Here is a 13476-nt window from a genome sequence, read left to right as displayed (position 1 = left end):
ATCCTTGATTACAGCAACTCTAGGTTTGAATCTGTTCTTCAGTTCCTTGAGGTTAAGAAATGCTGAGTGAGTTCGGCCCTTTTGATTTTCTGACTCTAGTTCCTCGCACATTTCATTGTAGTATTTTGCTTTGTCATTCTGAGCAGCCTTTTGGATTCCTGTGCTAACCATAAAAATCAATTGTCATCATTTCTAAAGAACTACTTTTAGCCAGGATGCTCTTTAGAGACAGGGATGGTGAGATTTCATCTCACATACTTTGGGCATGTTGTCAAGAGAGGCCAGTCCTTGGAAAAGGACATCAGGCTTGGAAAGTGGAGGGTCAGTGCAGGAGAGGAAGACCCTCAACGAGATGAATGCACACAGTGGTTGCAGCAGTGGACTTACGCACAGCAGCAGGATCAGGCAAGGCTTTAACCTGTTTGTTGTGCACGGATGAGTTGACGTTGATTTGGTAGCATCCAAGCATTCTCCAGCCAAAAGATCCATATTTGCTTGAGGATATTAATATAGATTTCAAATATAATATCACTTTCACCCATTTATGTCCACAAAATCTGTAATTGTTAAAGCCTCTTCTGTTTTTCTTGTCTTTATAAAAACACAATGCCATTATTAACCTTACCAAAGCTAACAGTTCCATAACAGCATCTAATATCATATTAAAATTTCCCATATTAGCAAGGGGGAAAATGTGTCTTTTTTATCAATTTATTTGAATCAACAAAAGTAACCCAAAAGGCCACTGAATTATACACATAAAATATTTGAAACTGCAAATATGCTGTTAAATGTATTTTACTACACACACACACACACACACACACACACACACACACACTAAAGGCCTAGTCAGTGCATCTAGTTTCTTTATCTTTTAATTCCCTAATTTGTAATAAAAACTCTATTTTTAATTTACATATAATTAGGAGTTTATAAAATGAAGGTCAGTTTACAAAATGTCCTAATTGGCTTTAGTGTCAGTTTTATTTTAATCTATTTATTTTGGCATGTTTCCAATATAGAAGTATTATTGAAGGCTATTTCCCATGGCTGTGCAGTGGCATGGTGCTCCTATTAGCGAGGTCAGAATCAGACATTCAGTGATTTTTTTAAAATATAATTGCATTCTGCCTATTTACTTATGCAACTAATCAAAGCTTGGAGACTTTTGTTTGCTAGATTTATGCATATTTTTGACTCCTGCTTGCTAGATTAATTATTATGAATTCTTACTGTAGAGAACAATGGTCGTGAAATTCAGTACTGGTAACTAAGTTGAGTGAGAATATACATGTCAATGTGAAAATAAAACCCCTTACTTCTCTGGAGTTGATTTCAACTCATAGCATTCTTCCCTCAGGTTCCTATGGCTGTATAGCTTTCAGTTAGCCCAACACATAAGACATTATAGCTCAATTAAATAGGTATTATTTTAGAAATACTTTCAAGCAATTTATTTCAAGTGATAGTTGTTGTTATGAGCAGTTGAGTCAGAACTGACTCATTGCTGACTCTCCAGTGGGTCTCCAGAGGTTATAAATTGCATGAGAGGAGATTGCCCATCTTTCTCCTGTGGGGCAGCTAGTGGGTTCAAACTTGCTTTGGGGTTGGCTGATGCAATTCCTTAACCCCAGGCCACAGAGCTTCCTCGAGTAACAATTGTTGTGTTGCCGTGTACCACTGTGTTGGAGCCGACCCATAGCTGCCCCTCCAGGGGGTTTCCAGGGTTTCCAATAAATCTCAGAGGAGGAGAGTGCCCATTGTTTTCTCGCAAAGCAACTGGTGTATTCGACCTTTGTGTTGGCAGCACAACTCCTTACCGTTAAGCCACCAGCAACCTCCAAGGGACAATCGTGTGGGCAAAAATAGTTTCCTGAAGCGCAGAATTTCTTGCTCAGATAGAAATCAAATTCAGATTTTTGTTTGTTTGTTTTTAGTTTTTTCTTTCTACTCCAACAACTAGGCACAGATGTTTCCTGAATCATGTTTCTTCTCTTCATAAACCACCTCCAAACACATTGCTATTGAGTTAAATCCAATACAGAGTGACTCCATAGGACTGAGTAGAACTGCCCCCTAGGTTTCCGAGGTTCTAAATCATTACAAAAGCAGACGGCTACATCTTTCTTCAGCAAGTGGTTAGTGGGTTTGAACCTTTCAGTTAATAGCTAAATGCTTTTAACAATTGTACTATCAAGGTTCTCCTTTCAAAGACACTAATATTTATTGGGTGTCTGCTATATGTCAGATGTGTTATAAATTGTTGTTGTTAGGTGCTGTCAAAGCGAATACTAATCATAACAACACTATGAACATCAGATCAGAATCCTGTGCTTTCCTCACCATCAAGATATACTTGAAGTCATTGGGATCTTCCTCTCTTTCACTGACCCTCTACTTTTCTCATTTTATTCTTACATTGGCCTGTAGAGGTAGAGCTCCATTTCATAGTTTTGAAACCCAAGTTCAGAGAAGTTTGGTGAGGACTGAGGACTCTAAAGGTCATGCTTTTCCCAGTGCACACTCTGCTCATGGGATTGTCCTTTAGTGACGAGGTTGAGAGAGGCAAAAGGCAACAACAAAGAGGGTTGCAGAACATTTAAGCTGGGTCCATACCTGCTCCATGGAATCCCCCGCAGATATACAGTTTCCCGTCCACCGCTCCGGCGTTAGTAGAGTTGGTTCGGAGGGAGAGGAGGGGAGTTGGCATGGGAGGGCCCTCTCTCCAAAAATCCCCATCAGGGTTGTAGATTTCCACAGCATCAAGGCACTTTCGAACCTGGCCCCTGTCTTTGCCTTCACAGCCAATCCCACCTGTAAAGAATGATAGACAGATAGGAAGATGATCAAGAATCTTTCCTCTGTGGTGGATAGCGACGTCCGCATGGGATCCCCTGCTACCGGCTCCACCATGATTGTATTGCAGGTGTAAGGGCCTTTGACTTTTCCTGCCTGTCTAAGATCATTTCTAAGCAAACATGATGTTTATTCTGTACTCCATAAGAAAATTGAATATTCTTTTTGCTCACAGCGTCTCTTCTGCTTGCACTTCTGTATGTGACTGATTCCATTGCGACCCATAATCCCACAATATCAAACGCTGACTCACAGAATGGGCATCCTGCTCTGGTAATTACTTCCCTGTGCATCATTAGGAATATTTGACTCTCTCTCTTCCTAAGTTGCATGCATCTTTCACAATTAGAGATGGACCTTTGTTTTGAGGGAGGTGTGCTGGTAAATTTTGGGCTTGAGGTCAAAGAAATACCCAAACAGAAAAACCCAGTACATCTTTTTCTTTTATTCTTTCTTTTTTTTTTTTTTGGAAGTAGGAGAGGGAAGAATGGTACACTTATTCAACAGCTATTGATTGATTGCTGCACAAAATATCTAAGTGACAAGGAGTTTAGACATAAAATTAAGGCATATCTTAAATGAGATACTACTAAGATTCCTAAGTCTAGAGATTCACAAGTAACAGAGATAACATTTGAATAATTACGACCTTAGGTACCACCTTTCAGGAAAAAAATTATGCAAGAATCTCCTATCTAATAAATTCTTAGGTGCTCTTTTTTCTTTCTTCTTATTGATTTCATGCTTATAGAAAAAATTGATTTGACATCCAGTCATTCACACACACTTTGTTTTATGGCATTAATTATAATACCCACATGAAACCACAACTTCCCAACTCCTCCCAGTGATTCTTATTTCCATTAATCCCTTTATCCTACCCTTTCTGGCCTCTTGAGTTTTATTCTTGGGAAAATATTGCCTTTTGATCTTCTGTGGTTGATTATTCTAAGGCGTGTGTACTTCTTGGTCTTTCTTTTCACCTTACAGAAGGTCCATTGTTTGGGTAGAAGCTAAGCTACAGGAGTGAATTTAGTTTTAGGATCAAAGAGTGAATAAAGGTCATGGTCTAGGGAGTTCCAATAGTGTCTATCAGACCACCAAGCTGGGAAACTTTTATGGCTTTGAGTTTTGTTCCACATTTTTGTCTCACTCTGTATAGGATCTACTATGATTTCTTTTAGATGTGTCAACAGTGAGAGTTGGGCACCACCTATTTCTTCTGGTCTCAGAGTTGTGGAGTGTGAGGTTTCTTTGGCTCATTAGTCCTTCGGACTAATTGTTTCCATGCATTTTTGTTTTCTTCATTCTATTTTTGTCTAGACAGAGAGGCAAATAGTTGAAGCTAACTATTTGCAAAACTTTAAGACCCCAGTTACTACTCAGCAAACTCAGATGTAGAACATTGTATTAGGGGATTGATGCGATGTCAGTTGACTTTTATATTCCTAGAAACTGTAGTCCTGAAGCTTTAGTGGTGTAGTCTCTAGTGTGTTGTGCTGTTAATCCATAAGCTACACTTCTCTAGAAATTAAAATCCACCAGAAGTTTATAGAAAGAAAGGTGGACTAGTATAGCTTCCATTTGTTAAGTTTTATAGCCTCGAACGGTAACTGTGAGTCAGAATCAACTTGATGGCAGTGAGTTGACCAGCATATTAGGTTGTTTGTTTATCATTTAGAAATTTACATAACTTTGCCTCCTGTTGGCTCTATTATATACATGATGGACTTATATGTACATTAGCACATACAATATAAATATAGAAGTACCGTCTGCCAAATCTATTTATGGTCATGATTTAGTCCCTTTTACCTTTGCTGTCAGGGACTTCTCCAGAGTGCTAAAGAACAATGATGCCAGTCTAGAGACCAAGGTGTGCCTGATCCAGGCCAGAGTCTTCTCAATTGCTTGCTATGCATCTGAAACCTAGACAATTACTAAGGATGACAGAAGAATTCTTGATATCTTTGCGTTGTGGTAGTGGAAAAGAATATTTAACATACCATGGACTGCCAAGAGAATAATTGCCTTGGAGAGGATGAAATCAGATTGCTCCTTGAAGGCAAGAATTTTGAAGCTCTGTCTCAAATACTTTAGGCATGTTTTTAGGAAGGACCAGTCCTTGGAGAAGGATGTAATGCTAGTGAGGGTAGAAGGTGAGCACTAGAGAGGAAGACTCTAGATGAGATGAATTGACCTAATGACTGTTGCAATGGGGTTAGATGTGTTAGAGATGGTAAAGTTGGCTCATCACAGGGCATAGTTCAAAGTTGTTATTCATAGAGTTATGAGTCATGAGTTGTTATGAGTTGTAGTTGACTTGATGGCACACAACAACAACAACAACAATTGCTGGTGGGGGAAGCTCTTATAGTACACTCTGTAAGGAGTTGCATTGCTGACTCAAAGGTGTGTGCCTCTCTGGCAGCTCCAATTCACCAGTGGATCCTCAGAATAAAGATGGAAAATCTCCTCCCATGTGATTTACAGCCTCACTTGAGGGTCAGCTTTGAGTTGGTTTTAACTCAATTGGGATTAATATTACTTTTTTAGTTGATAGCTCAGGATTAGAGGAACAGTCATCAACAACCTGCATTAAGCAGATGATACCACAGTGCTTGTGCAAAGTGAAGATTTGAAGCACTTACTAAAGAATATCAATGACTGAGTTGGTGGACTTGGTCCCTGGACTGCACTGCAGACCACTGAGGACAATAATAGACTTTAGGAGACCTCTCTCTCTGCAATCAAGTAAGAAATCACTTCCCAGAAAGGGTGCATTGAGGTGCAGAGAGGGAGCCACTTAAACTCCTCTGTAGAGAAACTGCGTCAATTGGGGCACCTGGTTCTTGGACCACACCACAGATCACCTAGGATAAGAATAGACGGGAGGAGAGGGAGCCTCTAATCAGGTGAGTGACTCTGTCTCAGAGAGGACACATTGAGGTTTAGGGAGGAAGCTATTTGTGACTCCCCTGCAAAGAAATTGCATCAGTTGAGTTACTGGGCTGCACTGCAGACCACCGAGAAAATAACAGACTCTAGGAGAGGTGAGTCACACTCAGGCAAAATTACTATAGGTCTATACTTCCCACAGGCTAGAGAAGACTTGAAGGACTTAGGAAAGGCAAACTTTCCCTCTACATAGAATCAGAAAGGACTTCCAGTAGAGTTGCCCTCCCCCATAAATGTTTCACTTTAAGCCTCCAACTAATGGTCTCCAACTAATGAATAGCTTTATAGAGTTAAAGAACTATCACCAACCTATGCAGACACAACAGAAACTGCCTAACACATTATGTGAAGAAAAATGTCACATAATGTCAAGAAAGCAGCAGATAGCCTCAAACATTGTGAAAAAACAAAACAAGTCTTCTCCCCAAAAAAAGCAGAACATATTGCAGACCCAAAAAATATCACAGAGATAAGGAAACAGAAGAAATATATTGATGAAAAAGTATGAACAGACACAGAATAAGGGACAAATAATGTAAGGGAAAAAAATGGAAGCCATAAATAAAAAAAAAAAAACCCAACAAAAAATCTCAAAGATAGAGAGCCAGAAGAATTATACTGATATGGAGGAGCATGAAAAACTACTAAAGAAATTGCAAAATAAAGAAATAATTGAAATTACAGATAAACAGTAAGTTTTAAAAATAATCACAAGACAAGATGGTACAGTCAACACAATACAAGAAAGAACAGAAATGCTTGAAAATACATTCCAGACTTAAGTGGTAGAAGTTTTCAACATACTAGAGGGACAAAGAAAAAATAAAAAAAAGCAGAATAGAAGAGATGTAACAAAGAGTCAGTGAATCAGAAGGCAATGGGAGCATACTAGAAGAAAAAACAGAGGAGACAGAAGAAAAATTAAGACAACACTAGATTAATATGGAGTAATAACAAAAAGAACAACATATTTATGATTGAAATTCCAGAACATGGTGGGTAGTGGGAACAACAAAAGCACTTAGAATACTAGAAGAAAACTTGCCAGGTACCATGAAAAAATGAGGAAATCCATATTCAGGAAGTTCAGCGAAGCACAAATAAACTACATGGCAAAAGAAAAATATCAAGACATATCATAGTAAAACTTTCCAAAATAAAAGATAAGGATAGGATACTAAAAGCAATGTGAGAAAAACAAAGTATCACCTTTAAAGGAGAGCAAAGTAAATTAGATTAAGTTCTGATTTCTCAGCAGAAACCACGTGAGCAAGAAGACAATGGCATATAGAGAAGGCTAAAAGGAAACAACTGCCAGCACAGGATCCTGTACCCCATAAAACTGTCTATTAAATACAAAGGAGAAATTAGGTCATTTGTAGAAAAATAGAAACTGAAGGGATTTGTAGAAACAAGACTAACTCAAGAAATTTTATGAAATAAATTATAGACATATACAATACATAACACAATGGTTAACAGACTTGAAGAAATAGACAGCATCACAATAATGGTAGGAGACTTTAACATATCATATATAATCAACCAACTTTAACTTGTGGATATATTCACGGTACTGCACCCAACTAAAACTCAATTTACTTTCTTTTCAAATGCATTTTCAAGGGTATATTTTCCTGAATCGATCATATGTTAGGATACAAAGCAAGCCAATTAAAAAAAACAATTAAAAAGATTGAAATAATACAAAATATCTTTTTAGACCACAACGCCATAACACCAGAAATTAATGTCAAGAGGATGAATCTTATAAAACCACTCCACATGGAAGCTAAATAATACCATGCTAGAACACTAACGGGTTATAGAAGAAATAAAAAAGGAATTTAAAAAGTTCCTTGAAACAAACAAAAATGAAAATACAGCATATCAAAACCTTTGAGATATAGTTAAGGCATGTCTCAGGAAGAAGTTCATAGCAATAGGTAAACACATAAAAAAGAAAAAAAAGAAGCAACATTAATAAGCTTAATAAAGCTTATTAACACCTTAATAAAGTAGGTAAAGAACAGCAATCAAACCATGAAGTCTCTAGAAGAAAGGAAATAAAAGGAAAAGAGCTGAAATCAATGATATAAATCAGAAAAATGATTGAAAACATCAGCAAGACCAGAAAGTTGGTTCTTTGAAAAGGTCAGTAAAATAGATAAACCATTGGCAAACTTAACAGAAGAAAGAGAAGACACAAAATTGAGGCTTTGTTCACAATAGCAAAAAGTTGGAAACAACCCAAGTGTCCACCAACAAATGAATGGATAGAGAAGCTCTGGTATAGTCACACAATGGAATACTATGCAGCACTGAAAAATAAGGAACTCGTGAAATATTATACAAAATGGATGACCCTGGAGGACATTATGCTGAGTGAAATATCTCAGTCACAAAAGGACAAATATTGCATAGGGCCACTGTTGTAAAATGGGACTGACATTGGGGTTGATGGGAGTCTGAGGAAGAGGGAATAAATAATGTATACTCCACTGAAACAGGTGAGGGAGAAAACTGTTTAAAAACGATATATGACTAAGTATTATAATCATGACAGGAGTCTGGAATGAAGGATGCATAGTGGAGTGGACTTGGGGGGAGGGATTGTATGATAATGAAAGAATTTTTCTTTTACTCTTCAAAGAGAAGAGTGAATAGGATGGGGAGGGATGGGTAGGGAGAAAAGTGCAACAATGAATGAATGAAAATCCAAAGTGTCTGTAAACAGTCATTAAAATAAAAAAATAGCTCAAATAAGAAATGAAAGAGGTGACATTACAACAGAATTAGATAAAATTAAATTGATAATAATTGCATGAAAAGCTTTTGGATAAATTTGAAAACCTAAAGGAAATGGACAAAGTCTTAAAAACTCACATCCTACCCAGATAGACATGAAGAGATGTAAAAAAACTTGAACAGATCTACTGCAAAAGAAGAAATTAATTGAGCAGGTCACAAAAAGACTGCCCCCAACCCACAATTTGGTGGGCAGGGGGTGGAGTGGGTAAAGAAAATGGGAAAGATTTGTTGGGGGTCTGGAAATATAGGGCAACGGTAAGCATAGTTCAATTATTATTATTTTTATAAAATATAATGAAAGGGATTGACCATAAGAAACACATTGTAAATGAAGGATAGTGTGAAACACAATGTATATGAACTTTGAAAGCACACCAATTTAAAAAAAAAAAAAGAAGACTGCCTCCTGCCACCCAAAATATTAGTGTGATAACATCATAGCTGAATTCTGCCAAATATTCAGAGACAAACTAGCACCAATTTTAGCACCAATTTTCCCTCTTAAACAGTTATTCCCTCATCTGTTTTAGTGCATATACATCATTCCTCCCCTCCTTTTTCTGTCTTCCCTTAACCCCGATGTCAGTCCCATTTTACAACAGTGGCCCTATGCAATATTTGTCCTTTTGTGCTGAGATATTTCACTCAGCATAATGTCTTCCAAAATCATCCATTTTGCATACTATTTCATGAATTCCTTGTTTTTCAATACAATAGTATTCTATTGTGTTAATATACTAGAGTTGCTCTGTCCATTTCACTTGGGTTGTTTCCAGCTCATTGCTATTGTGAACACAAAGCTGCAATAAACATGGACATGCATATATCTGCTTGGGTGGCAGTTAGGTTTTTGGGGTAAATTCCCAGTAATGGAATTGCTAGGTCAAATGGTCTTTCTATTTGCAACTTTTTGAGAAAGTGCCATACAGCCTTCCATAGTGGTTGCACCATTTTACACTCCCACCAACAGTGAATAGGGGTTCCAATTTCTCCACAACCTCGCCAGCATTTGATGTTTGCTGTTCTGTTAAATTTTGCTCTTCTTACTGGGGTTGAGATGATATCTCATACTTGTTTTAATTTGCATCTCTCTTAGAGCAAGGGAATTTGAACATTTCTTCATGTGTTTGTTTGCCATCTGAATGTATTCTTTGGTGAAGTGTCTGTTCATATCATGTGCCCATTTTTCATTTGGGTTATTTACTTTCATCTTGTTGTGGTGCTCAAATATTTATAAATTCTAGATGTAAGTCCTTTGTCAGACATGTCATTATCAAATTTTTTTTTCCAATCCATGGCTTCCCTTTTTACCCTGTTGGAGAAGTTTTTGGATGACTAGCACCAATTTTACTTGTTATTTTTTTTAAAAAGTAGAAAAAGAAGGAATCCAGATTCATTCTATGAAGTAAGCATAACCCTTAGAACAAAAGCAGGTAAAGACATTATCAAAAAAGAAAACTACTGATCAATAACTCTCATGACTACAGATGCAAAAATCCTTACCAAAATTCTAGTCAATAGAATCCAATATCATATATATTTGCAATCCATCATAACCAAATAGTATTCATAATAGGTATGCCAGGATGGTTCAACATAAGAAAAACCAATCAATGTAATTAATCACTTTAACAAAACAAATAACAAGAATTATAGAATTCTATTAATTGTTGCAGAAAAGGCCTTTGATACAATCTAACACTCTTTCCTGATCAAAACACTCAACATAGTGAAAAGTATATATGCAAAACAAAGAGTCAATATAGTTCTCAATGGAGAAAGACTTAAAGTATTCACCTTGCGAACAGGGACCAGGTAAGGATGCTCACGATCTCATTTCCCCCCAGTCTTACTATTATTATTATTACTACTACTACTACTACTACTACTACTATTAATAAAAATTTAGAGAGTGTTTGGATTTCCATTCATTCATTGTTGCACTTTTCTCCTTGCCCCCCCTCCTCCCAGTTTGTCCTTTTTTTTTGAAAAATATAAGAAAAATTCCTTCATTGGTATACAATCCCCACCCCCCACCCCAGTACACTCAACTAGGCAACCTTCATTCTGGACTCTTGTGATAACCATAATACCCTATCATGTATCTCGTTTAACCTGTTCTCTCCCTCTTCTGTTTCAATGCAGTATACATAATCATTCTTACTCAATATTGTATTGGAAATATTTTCTAGGGTAATATGACAAGCAGAAGAAATAAGAGGCATCTAACTCAGCAAAAAAAGTGGTAAAACTGTCACTATATGCAGATACTGTACATGGAAAACTCCAAAGACTCAACAAAACCCTTGTTTGATCTGGTAGAGCAATTAATTTAGTAGAGTGGCAGGATATAAGATCAATATATAAAAATAAGTGGGATTTCTTTTCAGTAACAAAGAAAACCTGAGGTGCTTGCTGCTGAGGGTCAGGGACTGCAGCCTTCAATATGGATTGAGGCTCAATGTCAAGAAGACAAAGATTCTCACCACTGCACTAATTGGCAGCATCAGGATGGATGGTGAAGAGATCGAGATTGTACACAGCTTTAGTCTGCTTGGCTCCACAATCAACACTCTTGGCACCAGCAGCCAGGAAATTAAAAGACGTATTGCCATGGGAAAATCTGCTGTTAGGGACCTTTCTAAAGTACTCAAGAGCAATGGTGTGTCTTTGGAGATTAAGGTGCGTCTGATACAGGCCATGCTCTTTGCAGTCACTTGTTATGTGCCAGAGAGCTGGACAATGACCAGGGAGGATAGAAGGAGAATTGATGCTTTTGAGCTTTGGTGTTGGACAAGAGTGCTGAGGGTGCCATGGACTGCTAAGAAAACAAACAGATTCATCCTGGAGAGGGTTAAAATGGGCTGATCCTTGGAGGCAAGGATTCTGGGGCTTTATCTGACATACTTTGGTCATGTTGTAAGGAGGGATTGGTCCTTGGAGAGGGACATCATGCTTGGGAGGTTGGAGGGCAGGCGCAGGAGGGGAAGGCCCTCTGGGAGATGGATTGATTGAGTGAATGGGGCAATCGGGATGAATGTGTCGGAGACAGTGAGATTGGCACAGGACAGAGCAGAGTTTAGAACTGTTGTACATAGGGTCGCTATGAGTCGCAAGCAATTCGACAGCACATAACAACAGCAACAAAGAAAACACGGAAAAGGAAACTAAGAAAACAATAGCATTTACAATAACTAACCATAAATTGAGATACTAGGGAATAAACCCAATCAAAGACACAAAAATATTTGTAAAAAAACCTACAAAACACCACTGCAAGAAATAATGAGAGACTTAACCAAATGGAAAAATGTTCTTTGTTTATTGATGGGAAGATTGAACACAATCCCAATACACATACCAAACTATTTTTCAAAGAGATAGAAAAGGCAATAGTAGGCAAGTTCATTTGGAACCTGAACCAGAAAGTCGTGGCACATGAGCCACCGTGCTGTACCATCGAGATGCATCTCCAGACCCAGGCATGTTCATTTGGGAAGGAAAGAGGCCCCAAATAAGCAAAGCACTTCTGAAAACAAAAATGAAGGGGGAGATATAACACTCTGATCTTACAACCTACTGTACCACTGTAATAACCAAGATAGCATGGTTCTGCTACAATAATGAGAACCTAGAAATTAACCCATCCACCTATGCTCAATTGGTATCTGACAAGGAAACAGACATCAAATGGGGAAGTGACAACCTCTTCAACAAATAGTGCTGGCAAAACTGTGCTACTTGCAGAAAGCTACAGCAGGATCCACCTCTCAACCTATACGTAAAAATCAACTCAAAGTGGATTAAAGACCTATGGATATATAAGAATCAAGATTTGTTATATATATCTCTGGTCTGGCTGCCATCTTAAGACCTTTGTCCTTGGGACACAATCCCCCCACACCCCTCCCACCACCCCAAGTACATTCCACTATTCAACCTTAATTGTGGACTCTTGTGATACCAGGGAGGGAGTGTTTCTTTTACTTTTGAAAGAGAGGAGCGAACGGGGGGTGGGGGTGGGGGTGGGGGGGAGAGAAGTACAGCAATGAATGAATGGAAATCCAAAATCTCTGTAAATGCTCATTAAAATTATCTTAAAAAAACTAAACCTTAAGAAGAAAAAAAAGAAAATAATAAAAGAGTAATTAAAAAAAAAAAAAAGAAGATATGCTACTAGAGTTGCAAATGTAATTCCCTGGTTCTGTATTCTGAGTGTTTAAAGAAATTAAATTCCAGCAACTTAAAATTTACAAAAAAAAAAGACCTTTGTCCTTGTTTTTCTCGAGTTCACTTCCTGAAAGGACCTCAGCAACAAAGAAGTGACTCTAACTCCTCCTGTATGAACCTTACTTCAGTCAGCGTAAGCCAAATATATTCGCGCCCTTGCTAATGAGGCCGTTTATTTTCAAATTAGCCAATTGCTATGAGCCGCATCCATCTTACCTCACAAGTTCCCCAATCCCCGTGTATCTTCCTGCCCCTCTCTCAGTCCTTGCCACTCCCAGAACCAATAAAAAAAACCCTTATCTTGAAGTGCTGGAGGCTCTGCCATGTGGCCGCTGTGACGGAGTGTGTGTAGAGTCCCTGCTCGAGAGCTTGTAATAAAATCCCTCATGTTCTTGCATTGATTTTGGCTCCCTGGTGTCCTTTGGGGGACTCATGATTGTGGCACAACAGACATAGCTCCAAACAATAAAGATCATATGAGACAAAATGAGTGCAAATTTAGAAGCCATAATCTATGTTATAAATTGTTGTTGTTGTTGTTATGTGCCGTCAAGTCGTTTGCGACTCATAGCGACCCTATGTACAACAGCCCTAAACCCTGCTCTATCCTGTGCCAAT

General features: G+C 38.0%; 1 protein-coding gene across 1 annotated transcript in view; it reads right to left on the bottom strand.

The window, feature by feature from the left end:
- KBTBD12 (kelch repeat and BTB (POZ) domain containing 12) overlaps positions 1-13476 on the bottom strand; it is a 128725-nt gene that overhangs the window by 18140 nt on the left and 97109 nt on the right. The window contains exon 5 of the mRNA XM_006895207.1: positions 2620-2817. Coding sequence (XP_006895269.1) covers positions 2620-2817 — 198 coding nt within the window. The remainder of the gene's footprint in view (positions 1-2619; positions 2818-13476) is intronic.

This window comes from Elephantulus edwardii, unplaced genomic scaffold (genome assembly GCF_000299155.1).
Source record: "Elephantulus edwardii isolate Elephantulus edwardi_28Jun2011 unplaced genomic scaffold, EleEdw1.0 scaffold00161, whole genome shotgun sequence".
Taxonomy (NCBI): domain Eukaryota; kingdom Metazoa; phylum Chordata; class Mammalia; order Macroscelidea; family Macroscelididae; genus Elephantulus; species Elephantulus edwardii.
The sequence above is the reverse complement of the archived record's forward strand: the minus strand, read 5'-3'. Positions and strand labels throughout refer to the sequence as shown.